The sequence below is a fragment of the Eupeodes corollae genome, chromosome 1 (genome assembly GCF_945859685.1).
Source record: "Eupeodes corollae chromosome 1, idEupCoro1.1, whole genome shotgun sequence".
In the NCBI taxonomy this organism is placed as follows: Eukaryota; Metazoa; Arthropoda; class Insecta; order Diptera; family Syrphidae; genus Eupeodes; species Eupeodes corollae.
Window position 1 is genome coordinate 281,303,318 of NC_079147.1, and position 17,393 is coordinate 281,320,710.

Here is a 17,393-nt window from a genome sequence, read left to right on the forward strand (position 1 = left end):
GCCGACTGCTGTAAAACAGCCGTTTCGTCAGAGCCCAGGCAACTCTGGCCATGGTCAGAGCAGCATTTATTTGTCTGTCGTAATATAAATACTAATCCAACCAGATACCGATCTACTTTACTACACTTTTGCTCGTTAATCGCTGCCCGTGAAGATCAACGATGACCATCTTGTGCTAATTCTTGCACGTATCCATCGTGGCCCTAGCCAACGGCGGCGTTCGGAATAGAATTGTCTCCGATTTCTTTACATTTATTTTCAGTATCCAATTGTCGCAATATCGCTGAATCTTGTCAAACTCACGCTGCAAAAGAATTCTAATAACTTCAACCTTTTGGGCCGTTGATCGCTGGTGTAAATGCTAAAGATAATCAACGAATTCAAAGCTCCCTGTTGAAGACCATTTTTAATTATGATAGTTGTGGTGGAAGTTACATTAAGCATATCATAAAATATATACAACAATGGTTTGCTTATGCAAAGCCTGCTCAATTTTCGGTAAAGACCCTCTAACCATATGGTGTCAAAGGCATTTTCCAAATCAACCAGAACAGCACCTGTGCGTTGTTGTTTTGGTTTATTCCATTGGATATCAGAAACGATTTTAGACGCATCAGGAATTGTGTCATGACCCGCCTTTAACCCGAACTGTTTATACGGAATTATTTTGTTGTCTGCTGTCTTTTCGAAAACTTTGCTGATGCTCGGAAGAAGACCTATCGACCGAAAGTTTGACAGGTTTGAGTTGCCCTTTTCCTTTTTCGTTAGAGGATGAACCACATCGGTCTTCCAATGCACTTGATAATAGCATTATTCAGTGCATTATTGAAGAGTGTGGTGTTAATGTCAATTGTTTCCATCGGTAAATGTCTTAGTACAACGTTAGATATACCATCGACACCTGCTGACTTTTAAGTTTTTATTGAGTCGAAGATCAGTTGATTCTCAAACTTTGTCACTAACAAGGGACTTGTTCCCGTTTGCTCGGCGATTATGGCATTTGCCAAGGAATCGTCATTAAACTGCATGAAACCGCGGTCCCCAGATCACCATTGTGGCATATCATTATGAAGGTAAAAGTGATTAAGTAGGGCTCTATTCTTCAAGTGTTGGTTGGGGCGAATGCTAACATTCAACTAGTACACTTGCTGGAAAGCAGCTCCCACCACCTCTTCTTTTTCCTTCGGATCTTAAATTATATATTTTTTCAATAATTTCTACATTATATTGTTTTCATGATTGACGACACTTAAACAAATACAATAAAACTATAAGAACTAAAAATATTTGTTGATAAGATTCTAAGATGTTTACTTCCTTACAGGTCTGGGGCGGACCTGGGCCTCAACTAACATGTGTTTCGATCCAGATCAGTCTCTATATAGCTCTCTCTAGTTTTTTACGCCAAGTTAGTTGAGAACTTCTCCCACCTGCGAACTCCTGGCAGGTAGACACAGTCCTTAACTATCTCAAAATATATATATATTAAATGATTTTTTTTTATGACAGCATATACTTGGTATTGCCCTCATTGACTACCAAACCCATCTTCTCCGCTTCTGTCGCAATGCACAAAAACGATCCACTGACATCATGCTTTGATCTTCCAACTATGTCAATAAAATCGGCGTTAACGAGCAAGGATTCTGCCTCTAGTGTTTACGGTTGAGTTTTGCACAATTCTTTCCAGAACAATGTTAAAAAAGTCACATGACAATGCATTGTCTTGTCTAAAACCTTTTTTGACATCGAATGCATCGGTAAAAACTTTTCCCGGCCTTGAAGAGCAGCGTGCATTCAACATCGTCATTCTGCACAAACCGATAAGTTTGACAGGAATGCCAGAACAAGAGAATGTTCTGTAGATATCTTCCCTATAGATACTGTCATAAGGGGCCTAAAAATCGATCGATTTGAAGTTCGTGGTTTTTCGAAGATCTGCTGTATTGTGAATATTTGTTCAATGGTAGACTTTCCTAAGGTGTTTGCCCTAATTTAAAAAAAAGTAAGGGTTGAAAAAATGAACAGCAGTTTTAATAAAAAAGCATGTCCGCTTGTTCTTAAATTTTTGATCTTAAGTGTATTTACTTTTTATCATAAATTTTTCATTGATTCTCAATGAAATAAGGATATTAATAGACATTTTTAAATGAACTGAACACTTCAGCAATCTCATAAAATAAAAAAAATATTAAGTTGCCGAATAAAAATAATTTAAATATGTTGTTTTGTTAGTTTGAAAAGTTACATACATTTTGTATAGGTTTATATATTTTTTTTAAATATGAACACATTTCTCACAAAAAATCAGGTTTTCTAAGATTTTCTACATATGTGACAATTTCTTGATAACGCTCAAATGTCTAGAATTCATATTTTCAAAAAATTGGAACTGCATTGAATTAAAACTCATTTCTTCAAGTTCTCAAGTGTTAGAACTCTGATATAGATCTCAGTTTGAGGTAGAACTCGGAAATCAGAGCTCTGCTTTAGAAATGTTGTTATTGCCTTAAAATACTTGATGTTTAGGTATTTGTTTTTTTTTTGCAATATTAAACATAAAAATTAAATTTTAAGAAAATATCTTGTGGTCCTAGATAAATGTTTTAGGTAGCCTTAAGTTCCATTGACTTTTTTACCCTGGACATTAAGTAATCCAACAACGCTTAAGGTCTACCAAAACGAGGCACTTCATCAAAAATGCATTGAAAACAAAACTAATTAAAGGAAAACAATTGATAAAAATAAAACAAACCGTTTAAATCGACACTTTAATGAAAAAAACAAAATTATTGTAAAAATTATTTAACGGAAAATCAAAACTGAAAAATATGGAATCTTATAATTTGAACTTTTTTTTCTAAAACCGAGATTTAGCTCCTTAAAAGTCAACATAATTGTACACCGAGTTCTAAGAAAATTATAAAAATTTAAAAAAGGCTCAAATTAAAAATATTTGTAAGACCGAGTTTGAAAGATAAACAGAGAAGTTTTAGATTGAAATTTAAATTGGTTTTAGAACTTTATCAAGATATTATTCGTTTAAATTCTCGTCCACTAAAATTCTATTTAAACTATTAGAACTTTAACAAAAAATATTGTATTATATAATAGTTCTGTAAATCTGACATATTTATGAACATATAAGTATATGACCTTATTTTTAATAAACTAACGAAATCTTTAAAAAATTATCAAACCACTTCTAATTATTTCAGGCAGTCAGTGGCTCACAACAATTTTTTCCTTCATAGATCGATGATTATTTACAATTAAGTGTCATTGTTCTTTTATGGAGCAATAATAAATTACAGATCGAAAATAATGATTGTCTTTTAATGTCTATTAATAATTAAAAACAAATTAAATGATCATTAAGATTTAGAGATCTAATATTTGTGTTTGCAATTATTATTGACATCATAAGTAATAGCGTTTGAAAATAATATGAAGTTGTTTTTTTTTAGGTTGTTCCGAAATAAATTTTTTAAATTATTTTCATTCAAACATTACCTTTGAATGTTCTAACCGACAGAAAAATATATTTTAATAGAACAAGAGAAAGATTATGTAATTTCTAAGGGTATTGACAAATAAGATTTTAAGGGAGAGTTTATTAAAGGATACCTTTAACATGAATACAAAAGAAACATTTTACTTATGCACGAAAATTCAATATTTTATGAATGTTATCCCTACACCTAAGAAATTCCCAAAAAATGTGCACATTATGGGATATAAAACAGATCCTTTTGAAAGACAATACTGTTTTATAAATAATCATAATATTCATACGTATCTGGTTAACATATAAAAAGTTTTCGGGCATTTTTTAGTATGGTTGTCTTTTGTCTATGATAGCAAATGATACACAACCGAAATGTTCATCTTTATATAATGATATTCTTGTATTATATTTATTACAAAATTTTGAAAATCCAAACGCTTTCCTAGAAAAATCTGATATTTTAAAATTCTGACAAAAATGTCATCATTGCAGAAAATAAGTAAGATGATGTGCAGCTTTAAATAAAACCAATTTGTTGTTCAATTTTTTGCAATAAATTAAGTTCAGCTTTTTAATAATTGTTGCTTTTACCTTATTAATTTCTTAAAGTTGATAGAATTAAACCATTTTTATTTACGAGGAGCCGAATTCCACTGTCAGACAGGATGATCCATTCAATATAGATGACGAAAGAAAACAATACCGTCTTCCCGACTGAGACGAAGAAAAGATTGCCATATCTAAGCTGAAGTCTGACAATGCCGCTATAGAAGATGACTTAAACGCCAAACTCTTCAGCTGGAGATAATTTAGTTGGAAGCATGCACCAACTTATCTGTAAGATATGGTCCAAGGAAAGCATGCACGATTAATGGAACATCAGTACTTTTTTTTCCGATTCTGGAAAAAGGAACCCTCTAAACTGCATAAACTTACAAACTTTTCTCTGCCGTAATATATATGAACATCTAAGGCCCATCGTCAAGGCAAGTCCACAATCAATTAAATATTCACATTACGGCAGATCCTGGAGAAAAATCAAGAACATCAAATCTACACCCACCATCTTTTCATCGATTTCAAGGCCGCATATGACAGCATCTACAGCGACGTGCTGTCAAACTTTTTCGTTGGTGCTGGGTGACCATGGAGAATTTGTGCTGCTCCATAAAGGTTAGAAGCAACTTTAACGAACTGTTTGATGTCAAAAAAGCTTTTAGGTAAGGTGATGTCCTGTCGTGCGATTTCTTTAATAGCTTGCTTGAAAAAATAGTGCAGAGCTCCCACGTCAACACTAGAGGAACTATCTTTCAAAAGGCTGTCCAATTAGTAGCATAATATGCTGATGACATTTTCATAATCGGAAGAACTTAGCGAGATGTCAGTCAGCTTTTTGTGAGTTTTGAGGCAGGGGCGGCAAAAATGGGTTAAACGGTTCATGAGGGGAGAACAAAGTACGTGCTGTCATCAAGAAGGCATTTACAATCGACAATCTTAGCTTTTAGGTAGTTAAGAATTGTTTCTACTTAGGTATAAGTTTGTTGAGTGAGGCCCTAGTTCACACATGACCATAGCCACACCTTAAGTAATTAATCAAGATAATTAATAAAAGTATTTGGAATCAAAATGAATAAATTTGTCTTTTCGGAGGCATTTAATGTTGAACTTAACATTGTTAGTTTCATAAATTCTTGTTTTTAATAAAAGGTCTGTTGCGGACACCAATAAAATGATATTTGTAGATCTTGAAGTTTGAGTTTTCAAAAAATTTCATCATATTCTTAAATTATAAACTCAAGAATTCTACCTTTCCGAATTTATACACAAATATTGGTTATAATTAAATTAAAATTCTTTGTACATATCGATTTCTTTGTTAAAATTTTATCTCTGTCTTTATTTTGAAAACAATTTTTTAAAAGCCATTTTATGTTTATTTTACTTTGAAAATTCTTTTTTTGCTTTTCTTGGCTTCAACACGCCCTCTTATAAAAATTTTATAAGTCAATTTATTTTGAACTAAAACGTCTATATTTAACACAAAACTTAATTCCGGTGTATAGCCTGGTAATAAATCAGGATCAACAAACATTTTACTCAAATAAAAACGATCGTTCTAAAAAGAAACAAAATATTAAAAAAAAAAAAAACTGAAAAAATGTCTCGTGTTAAATTAAGAAAAACTCACAGCTAGTAATGGACATTTTTTAGGGAGATTTCCTGATTTTCTCATCATTTGCAAAATTACTTTCAATATATTATCGTTTTCAGCTTCGACCAAAAACTTACAACCATCCACAGTTATATTGATAAGTTTCATGGGTTCTTCATTTGGACGTGGTATTTCAATTAATCCGCGAAGCTCGAAAGTATCTATTTGTTTTGAAAATATCAATGCTGCGTCGACATATGTTTTGTTGGACTTTTGGTATTGATTACAATATGCTTCTATGACTGATTCTCCATATCCAAGGCATTTGAGTTCATCAAGAACAAGATCAAATGGACGCTTTCATAGTTTCAAAAGAAAATAAATAAATTTAGACAATATTGTCCTTAATATTTTTCAAACATTGTATTTTTTTACCCTTGTTGAAACAGGTGTTAAAATCATCAAAAAACAGCTGAGATATAATTTCAACGACATGACGTTTAACTAAGACTTTAAACTGAATACTAGTTCAATTTTTTTTCACAAAAGTTGGTAAAATAGTAAAAGAGTTGGTCGAGGAGAAAATAGCAGTTAATGAATTTTTAATTCTTCACAAAGGATGATGTTTGTGTACAGATTAAAAATTCAATTTAAAATACGATAAATGAGTTAAGTAATAGTCAAAATAAATTAAAACGGTTATTAAAGCTTTTAATTTAAAATATTTCTGGTATTATTCAATTACGGAATGAATTTCATCTGATAACTTTTAGGTCACAGTTAGTTAAGCTAAAGTGACCATTAAACTGTGTTCTAAATTTGAATCGATTTTTTTTTCAGTCAAACATAACTAAAAAAAAAAATTAAATAAACTAATACTTACAAATAGTTAAGGGTTTCATCATAATATTAAATGAGGCTAGGATGTGACAACTAATAACATTTGTTTGACCATACAGAATGTTATTAATTTGTCCATGGCCAATTCGCAAATTTCAGGCTATTGTTCTCTATAATTTTACGAAATTTAAGGTCTTGCATCTACTGTGGGCCATTAACATAGACTTTATCTTTCACTTAGACTTAAAGGATTTAACAATTTATATCTCAATATTTCTGTAGCCAATTGTGATCACTTCTTCACGAAATAACAGAGTCAGGAATCTTTTACTACAAAATGTTCGCCATTCTCATAGGGAATTTTAACAATTTCAGTGTATTTTTAAAGCTAGTTTTGTTACGGTTTTAGGTTTGGCTTAGTTTTTAACTGCCAAATATCAGACGATGATAGCTTCGAAAGTGACACCTATTCAAATGGTTAAAAATCACATCGTCCTTCGAAGTAGGAGTAAAAACATTCTCTGACCATATGCCTCTTTTAGTAGAACTCAGACTAAACAACCCCTCATATTACTACGAAATAGCGCTACCCCTAAAACTCGTCTGGAAAGATAGTTCAAAAGAAATGTATGCAGCAAAGTTACTGAACCAGATCAACATAACCTTTTTAACTACATTGGAAGTTCGAAACGAGGAAAATATACGTTTTTTTAACAAATCTATAAAGGAAGTCGTACACATAAATTCAACCACATCTTAATCTTTTAACTACCGTCAAAAATGGTTCGACAAAGAATGCTTCACCGCAAGAAAGCTATCTTTTGATCTGCTTAGAAGATTAAGGAGCACCATTAATCATAACGAAACCCTAAGAGGAAAATATATCACCGCAAATAAAAATTATAAAGAATTATGCCTTTATAAACGCATTACTACAATACATTAGCTATAGAGCTCTCCTGTACAAGAGATACCAAAGGCTTTTGGACAAAAATAAAGTCACAAAAAGGCTTAAACTTCGTTTGTGGGATACACTTAACGGCAGGAAAACTGGCCGAACACTTCAAAATACTCCTAAATCCAAGCTACTTGGAAGAGCACAACTTTCACTACGCAGAACCACTAGTCGAAGATGATGTACTTGATAGGGAAATAACTCTAAATGGGCTACAATTGAGTCTGTATAGCTCTAAGAACTGAAAAGCACCTGCTCTTGATCGCATCCCTAACGAATTTTACAAAAATGCTCCTATCGAGTTCCAACCGCACATACTTGACGCCTTCAATTTCATCTTCAGAACCGGTATAATGCCTCAGGAATTAAAAGATGCTGTACCGGATCTATAAAAAAAGTGATGTTAATTGGGCATCTAACTACAGGGGTATATCGTTCATGAACTCAACAGCAAAAATCTTCTCTGCAATTCTACTTAATCGAATAAACGAATCTATAGAAAGAAACGAAGTCTTGAGTGAGTATGAAGCAGGTTTTCAGAAAGGGTACTCAACGATAGACAACATTTTCACTGTGACGACCATTGCCCAACATTTTCTGAAACAAAATAAAAAATTATACATATTTTTTGTCGACTTTAAAGCAGCTTTTGACTCTATTGATCGCAATGCATTGTTCTACAAGCTGTCACAGAAAGGACTGTCTACAAAGCTGTTAAAAGTCCTCAGAAATATGTACCAAAATACTCGACAATCGGTGTGGGATGGCAAAAGTATGTCAGAATGGTTTAACACAACATCAGGAGTGAAGCAAGGCTTTCTTCTGAGTGCAATATTGTTTTCACTGCTCATTGACGATATCTCTTCTTATCTACCTGCTGGAGTATGCGTAGAAGAATTAAGAATTAAAGTGCTTCTTTATGCTGACGACATCGTTATGTTTGCTAAATCTCCGCAGAGTCTTCAACTTATGATTAATAAACTCAATACTTATTGTAAAACCTGGAGGCTTACAATAAATTTAGAAAAATCAAAAATTATGATCATTCGCAACAGGCAAACAAAATTGGGAAACGGCGAAAAATGGTTTCTAGATGGTGAATCAATTGAAACAGTCACACAATACAAATACCTTGGTGTTATACTGCATTCAAACATGAAGTTTTCTCTCCACCTTGAGAAAAAACTGGGTTCCGCTAAAAAGCTTATAAATTCCTCCTAGAAAGATATAATCGGGAACAATTAAATTAAGACTTCAGCAAAATACAAGGTCTTCGAATCAATTATGCGCTCTGTCATGTGCTATAGTTGCCAAACATGGGGTTACCGTTCATATGAGGAAGTTGAAAAACTTCTACGATATTTTTTAACTCTTCCGACTGCCGATGAAACTCTTGGATCACCAATGCACAGAATACCCAATATTCTTAAGAAGTTTGTAATAAACAGGAAGATGGAATGGGCGCTCGAATGGAAAACACTGTCTGATAAATGTGGATTCAACTTAAACTTGCAATACGAAGACCGGGGTGAATTGAAGCAAAAATCTGTACCAGTTACTTGAGCTTCACGACACGCATCAGCACAACGAATGCATTCAACAAGCTACTAACTCTATCAACAGACCGATCTACTCAGAGCTCAGCTTTAGCCTAAACTGCAACAACTATTTTAATGATGCGAATAACATCCAATCGATATCTTTAATTTGCAGAGCTAGATGTGATATGCTTAATTTAAATGGTTCAACATACATAAATAAAGAAACAAATCTATGCACAATATTTAATATGAGAGCAAAAGAAGACACTTTTCACCTTTTAGCAATATGCCCCATCTACAGAGAATTAAGATGCAATTACATCGGTGAGTTGACTTTGACGATGGAACAAACTAAAACCATATTTAATCGTTCTGATTGGGTAGCCTTAAACAGTTATCTAAAAGATGCACTCAATTATAGACACTATATAAATACTGAATTTACTTAATAGTTACATCATGTTCTTACGACAGGTACTTTTCATCACGATTTTAAATTTTGTTTAATTTCTTCTTGTAAAAGATCCAAAATGTAAATTTATCTTGTTTTTATATTTTTTTTTCTAATTACAATATTCTGAAGTAGAAGTTTTAATTTTCATTTAAATTACTTTAAATTTATTGTTTTATAATACTTACTTACAAAATTTTTAACAAATCAATCGGGCAGACGGCAATGCCACACCCATAACTTTTTATTTATTAAAATTTTAATTGTAAATTTTGTAAACTTTATTATTGAAAAATAAATATTACTTACTTACTTACAAGTGAGCTGCTTTAATGAAACCTCTTACTGGAAAACCTTTTTATCCCTTATACATATATATATGTAGGTGGAATGTTAATATTTACACCCTATATTAAACTCCCCCTTTTTACAGTAAATAACTGAAAATCTTATTAGCATTCTGTTAGTAAAACAAAAGTGCTACCGAATGAACTTGTCAACTTACGCCCTAATTAGTCATTTTAAAAAGCACCTAACTACTTATGACTGATATTCATCAACCGGATGTAGAGTACACACGTGCTCTTTTTAAAGTCGTATGATGTCAGTTAAAGTAAATTGAATGAAATTATCAATTTTTCTGATGTGTCAATACAATAAATTAAAAAAAAGAACTCGAATTGCATTTTAATAAGCATATTTGACGTTTAGTATTCACAATATTGTAATATTCTTATATCATTAAAAAGAGACCCAATTACAAGTAAAGTGCACTTAAACTTCCTTCAAGCAAGAAAGCCTCCCCCAGTTGAAATATAAAAATAAAATGTATAAAATTGATATAATTTTATCGCAAAAATATTTGTCAATCAATTACATTGTACCGCAATCGAGCCAAGTGACGACGACGAGACGTCGAACAACGGCGGCGACAATGAATCCTAAAGTATGTCAACCAATTATGTACCCCTTATCGATTACCCTCATTAAATGAGGAAGTATAAATGAGAATCATTCTGTCACAGCCGCTAAATAATTTATCTAGAATTTATCATTACATACACTTATGGTCCTTCTTGCACCCCCATAGTCTCCACCACCTCCATCTCCACCTTCTTCGCCTATACCGCCCACTTTTTCCTTTTTATTGATGTGGTTGCGATACACAACTTTTCAAAGCTATGTGCGTTATTTTTGTGTTTTGTTTTTATCAATCAAATAAAAAATTGTGTAATTGACAAGAAAAATGCCCTTGTTTTGGATCTCGTATAGCTGATGCGTTATACGTGTACGTTTTAAATGCGTTTTATCAACCCCTCCCACCAATTACTATATAAAGGGTAGGTATACTATACGAACCTATAAAACAGATAGAACATAATAAGCGGTTACAATCGGTATAGGTTTGAAAAACATGGAATATAGATTTATGTTGGGGGTTTTTTAAGTACACAATAATATCGAAATTATTGAGTAATGACTGCAACACGCAAGTTACTCGTCGTTGTCGTCGTTAAAAGTAAAAATTAAATAGGTCAGTATTTTTATATTGTTATTGCATTTCGGAATTTACTATATATTGAATTCAATTACCGATTATAGGGGCACAGGGTGATTCAAAACATTTGTGTATTCAATTCCGAAAAATTATTTTTTTCAATTTCTGTATTCTATTTCTTAAAAAGTGTGCTACGTAGGAACACATTTTTTACTATAACTCGCATACAAAAAATTTACAATTTTGTTATAATTTATCAAAAGCCCTTTTGAAACCATCGATATCTGTGTTACTAAATACATTTAGTAACACAGATGCAGAAAGGATTCTTAAACAAACTTAGTGAGTGTTTTTTTTACCAAAGCATTTTTAAAAAAAGGTGAACATTTTGGTTAACCTAAAATAGTATATTTTTCGGAAAAAAATCCATTTAGCCCTTTTTTTTATAAACCAACAAAACTGAAGAAAAAAATATTTGACACCTCGAATATCTTACTAAAAAGAAATAATTTTGTCTTCAAAATAATTCTGTGTAACGAAGAATAAAGTTTTTGACATCTGGAAAAATTTTGAGAAAAATCGAACTGACACTTTTCTTTATAAAAAACATTACTTAAAAATGGTAAAAATTGATTTTTGACTCATATGTATTTTCAAAAGTTTAAGATTATGGCTTTAAACTAATTTTGTCTTATAAGAAATATTGTTTTCAAAATAAGATCAAAAACAATAGTAAAAATTTACTTTCGACTCAAATATCTTTTCCAAAATTTTAAATATTGGCTTTAATTTAATTTTATCTCACAGAAAATATTGTTTTTGATATTCGGTAGTTTTTTCCTAAAAATCCAACATTCTGTTTTTTCATAAAAAATAAAATATACTAAAATTAGTACGCAAATTTGGTAAAAATTGATGTTTGGTTCTCGATATCTTGTGAATAATAAAAACTTTGAATTAATTTCATTCATCTAATTTTTATATGTTTATATAAGAAATAAAAACTTTTAAGAAATTGTTATTGGTTTTCGACTACAAATTCATTTACAAAAATAGATTTTGAAACTATTTCATTATGTGCAAAATATTATTTACAATTTCTTAATTTTTAAGAATAATTCAACTGACAACTTTTTTTTCAAAAATCGAAAACCCATAATTTTTTTAAGCAAGACTAATCGACAGACGGGATGGGTAGTTATCAGTGTGGGTTGCATTCCAGCCTCTTTTTTATTAAGGTTTTTTGAAACTCAAATTTAAAGTTTTGAAAGAAAGCCAGTTCTTCTTAAAATTAAAAAAAAAAGGATTAACAGATTTAAAAACTTAGTAAATTTGAAATAATGTTATGTTACGGTCTGACGACCATATTTTCCCCGTATACCGTAAACGGGTATTCACACGAAACCCATGCGGGCAAATCCCGTATTCGTGAAATAATTTTTTCCGTATACCGTACAGACTTGTCACTACGATTCGATAAATCTCGAATGTATTTTTATCGTTTATATGATTAGTAGAGCTTAACTTTATATTGTGTCGGTCCCCACGAACAAAATTTCATCGAATTCGTTCATTACGTTCATTACGTCGTGTTTTCGATTTGACTATGACAGTTCTGTGTCTGCCGACTGCCGACAGTTGTGTCCGCTGCCACGCCTCAAGTATTAGCAACCCTAAGAAAACTGTTACGATTGTAAACAGTGTGTATGGACTTATCTTATTCCAAGACTGAATAACTCTGGTTTAAGCTAAATTGACATAAGAACAAGTCTTTAACGTGATTCAGTGTCATTTTAGCTTTGACTCAATACACGCCAAAACAACGAGCTGAAAAGTTGATGCATAGTTGTAGAAAGAAGGACTAAATAAGAACTTGATCGTAACTTGTCCTGTCAGGTAATTTAAAAGGTAAAACTTTTGCCAAAAAGCTGAAAACATTGTTATGCAGAATGGCAGGAAATGAGATGATCTTTGTGTATTAAGTGCGAGCGATCGAAAGATGGTAAGGTTATTGAATGTTTAAATAGAGTTCGGTAGGGTGCATTCTATATAGCTTCCGTTTGGCAATACTATTAAACTTAGTGTACAAATAATAAAGGGTGACTTCTTGCTTTAGTAAACATACAAAATCTAACAAAAACCAAAACGACGCGTAAGACTCGTGATTTTATTTTTATTTACACACTCTTTTCGCACTAGGTTAAGTTAGCTATTGGACTTGTTACTGGCAGAATCATCGTTTTTGGACTGAACACAATTTTCTCGAAAAGGCTAATAATTTGTGATTTTTATTTTGAAAGAAAAATTTATCGAGCCAAATGTTTAAATACCAAATGATGCCCATAAATGAACCTGTAAACCACCAACTATCGTGTGAGTTCACAACTTTTTTTTGGTGTACTATTTAAATACTATTTAAAACTAAGGAAATTCTAATTGCCTAAGAAAACATCCGATATAAATGAAATTCAGTCACATTTGTGCAATGGACAAATTCCGTGAAAAAGTTTACGTATTGCTAAGAAGCTTTGATCAAGGCAGCTTGTGTTTAACTTATTTTATTTGCTTTTGTTTTTTCTTTTCATTTAAGTTTTCTTTAGTTTTTGAAACACCCTTTATTTTATTTGTATTGGTTTTGAAATCATAATTTAAAACTTTCAGGTATATTCAGTTATTCATATTCATATACGTAGAAAATAATTGTATAAATTAAACTATGTAATCAAATTTGAATCAAATTTAAAAAATCTGAACTTACATATAAAATTTTAAGTATTTATGGTATGGGCATTTTTTAAAATCCTTTTTCGTATTCAAACAATAAGCAAATTTAAATGTCTTCTTTTTTCTAAAAATTGTAGATTAAATAAAGAAATAGTTTTAAAACACCGACATTTTTAATTTTTATTAACAACATTGTAAAGACTTGAGATATTTAAAAATGTAGACGACACGTGAAAGACCTTACAGAAAAATAAATAGAAATCGTGTGCCACCCTCATTTTTTATTTCTGATAAAGTGATAACGATAAGGTATCCCAAACAGGTGATAGTGATTCCTAAATTTGGAAGTGCTTATCAATTTCTGTTGTTATCTATTTTATGTTTGTAAATTTAATTGTTTAATGTTAATAGCTTTATAAGAAATGTTTGTCAACAAATTTTTGGGGAGTTTATGTTGAACTTGAACTAATTTAAAGGAACTTGTAATGTAATGATAAAAAAGAGTCTTATCTTTTTTTATCAAAAAAAAGGTTACAAATATTTTTTAATTAAGATTTTGTTGGATTTTTTTGTAAAAAAAAAACAATTAAATATGAATTTAAGGGGCGTAATGTAACTTGAGATTTGTAAGTACAATGTGTAAATAGTTAAGGTATAGTATCAATATTTGATATACTTTATGGCATCTTATACGCTTTTGCACTTCAAAGCAAATAAAAAAAGAATGATTTCAAACATTCGAATGGCTTCAATGGCAAAAAAAATTCAAAATTGTGAGTCTTTAAATACTTAGTTTCCAGAAACTACTCATCATAAAGGATACTGGATGAAATTAAATAGGAATTGATATCTGGCTAACAAAAACCTGTAGCATTTAAAAAGCACGAAAAATCCATCTTTTTTTATTTACATTCGTATCTTACTTTTTGACAGAACTTTTGTCATTTGACTTAATGTCGTAACTTTAATCACTTTTTACAAAGTGTAACCTAGACTAGACGAAATTACTCGTACGAGAGTGACATTTTTTGAATTTGCCAATACCGAGAGCGGATACAAACATCTCGCCAGGTCTCCTCTCTATATTTAAGTTTCGTTTTGTTGTTGTGATTTTTGACAAAAATTCAACCACAGTTGTCACCTTTTCTAACAAATTAAATTGAATGTTTGACTCCCAGACATTTCTTTTTCTATTAAATGATCAAAAATAAATGGTCAATAATTTTATATCATAGATTATAAAATCTGGGCAAGTTCGTCATTAAAGCCTTTGAATTTAAGTTTATTTTGCTAAAGTTTGGTTCAAACTCTTTCTTGGGATTTGAAATCTTTTGTGTTTTTGAATAACTCTTGAATCATTTTTTTTGCTGAAGTAAGAAAGAAAAACTTCTGAATCTTTGTTAAAATTCATCTAATTATCGATCCATCTTCGAATTGGCGATTCAAAAGCAAGTTTACCAATTTTTGTTTTGTATTTTCTGTGTAAAAAAAGGATACCAAAAAAACCTAACCTAACCTTTATGTGGACAACAATTCAGTTTTTGGAATTTTTAATTACCTATACGAAACGAGAAATGTAGAAAAAAAAACATAAAGGGGTCGTATCTTTTTCTTCCTGATAACTGCCAATATTTTTGTTTTCCTTCGTCTGTTCATCCATTTTTTTTTCTGTCCCAATGCATACGACGACGATACCATCACCAGATCAGAATATCCATCAAATAAATTTCTGCTCCAAAACACCAGAGGCTATGGAGACTGTCTGCTTGTCTGACATAATTCAGCATCAATTTCAAAGATATAATAGCCAGAAGGTTATAGTATGTTCTTACCAGAAACCAGTGAATAGGTAGGTTTATATCTGAATCTTTCAGATACAAAAAATAAGAAAAAAGTTTATTTTTGTTGGCATCAAAATGTGAATAAAAGTGAAAAGAACTGGAAGAAGTAAAAAAAGGAGATCAATAAAGTGGAACCATGTAGAAGTAAAACAACATGAACGATGAGTTCCTTGAAGCTAGCCAACAGAAAACCAAACCAAAATACCTACCTACTGCAAAAAAAACAACAACAAGAATATTGAAATGTTGAAAACTAAAAAGTCGATAGAAAGAAAAACAAGTCACAGTGGTTTGGTTTGTGCGGTCAATTTCGAGACACATTTTACACAAAAAGAAAAGGACATACCTAATTCTGAAAAAATGTTTTTACATTATTTTTTGGTATTTAATTGGGTAGTTATAGAACACAAAGTTATGTTTTGAATGAAAACACACAAAATGAGCAAATCAAAGAAATTTTGTCTGCAATCATAACCATTAAATTTAGGACTTTTTTACAGTTAAAAGAAATATCCTTCAATTAGTTTTATTCAGCATTTTAAAATTTAGAACGAGTAATTTGGGTCCTTTATTGACGTCTTATTAAGGTCTTGAAAAAGCTAGATAAGACACAGGATGAGCCAAGGATGTGATTATGTATAGCTTCTCAGTGCAAGTTATATAAGATAACTAGAATAAAGCCAAGGACAGGATTGTAAAAAATAAGCTTAATTCTAAGGAGTTTTCACCAGACTTCACTACAAAGAGCAGTCTTTTAAAAAAGTACAGGAATTAGCATTTTTCAGAAATCAAAAAATTTATACTTGCTTTGAAATATAGGTTGAAAACGTTTGTCATTCTAAAATGATTAAAGTTTCTGTCTAGTCTCTATTTTGCCTCGATCTTGTCCTGATCTTATTTCTATCTTGTCTCGATCTTGTGTCGATTTTGCGTCGATCTTGTATCGATCTTGTCTTGATCTTGTATCGATCTTGTCTCGATCTTGTCTCGATCTTGTCTCGATCTTGTCTCGATCTTGTCTCGATCTTGTCTCGATCTTGTCTCGATCTTGTCTCGATCTTGTCTCGATCTTGTCTCGATCTTGTCTCGATCTTATCTCGATCTTTTCTCGATCTTGCCTCAATGTTCTTTCGATCTTGTCTTTATCTTGTCTCGATCTTGTATTGATCTTGCTTCAGTCATGTTCTGTTTTTGCGTCGATCTTATCCCCATCCTGTCTTGATCTTTCCTCGATCTTGTCTAGATCTTGTCTCGATCTTGTCTTTATCTTGAATCGATCTTGTTTAGGTCTTGTTCTGTTCTTGTCTCGATTTTGTCCCCGTCTTGTCTCGATCTTGTCTTTATCTTGTTTCGATCTTGTCTAGATGCTATCTCGATCTTGTCCCCATTTTGCCTCGATCTTTTCTTTATCTTGTTTCTCGATCTTCTCTTGGTTTTGATTTTGGTCGTTCTTAACCAGATTTTCTCTTAATTTTGTCTCGTTCTTATGTTGGTGTTAATTTGCTTGACAAATTTTTCCGAAATTTCTTTGAATAAAATTCTCGTAATATAATCAACCTTCTTAAAATCCCCCTCTTTATCACTGTAAGCTCTATTTCAAAATTACTGTCAACTATAGAGATTCTGTTTTCAGCCGCTTATCAAGAATGTGGAATGTTTTATCCAACTCTGATGCACCTTCATTTAATCTTAAATCTATCCCTATTTCCAAAAATTTCAAAAAAAACTCGAACAATTTAAGCGTTGGAGTCAGAATCAACCTGTTACGACCTTAATGTCAAATTAAGAATCTCTGGCAACATTATACTTACAGAACAGTTATTGGGAACTTAAATTAAATGTAAACTTTATCACATCGCATAACATCTTTTAATAGGCGTTTG

The 17,393-nt window shown here is 31.5% G+C and overlaps 2 protein-coding genes across 2 annotated transcripts in view; both read right to left on the bottom strand.

Moving 5' to 3' along the window:
- Positions 1-17,393, bottom strand: part of LOC129953908 (cysteine-rich motor neuron 1 protein-like) — a 354,433-nt gene that overhangs the window by 307,223 nt on the left and 29,817 nt on the right. The gene's annotated exons all lie outside the window — the stretch shown is intronic.
- On the bottom strand, positions 5,410-6,182 carry LOC129953924 (uncharacterized). The gene is made up of 3 exons (XM_056067470.1): positions 6,096-6,182; positions 5,697-6,017; positions 5,410-5,624 (listed from the first exon to the last, which is right to left on the bottom strand). Exons 1-3 carry the CDS (start codon positions 6,153-6,155, stop codon positions 5,442-5,444), a joined length of 564 nt encoding a protein of 187 aa, XP_055923445.1. The 5' UTR covers positions 6,156-6,182; the 3' UTR covers positions 5,410-5,441.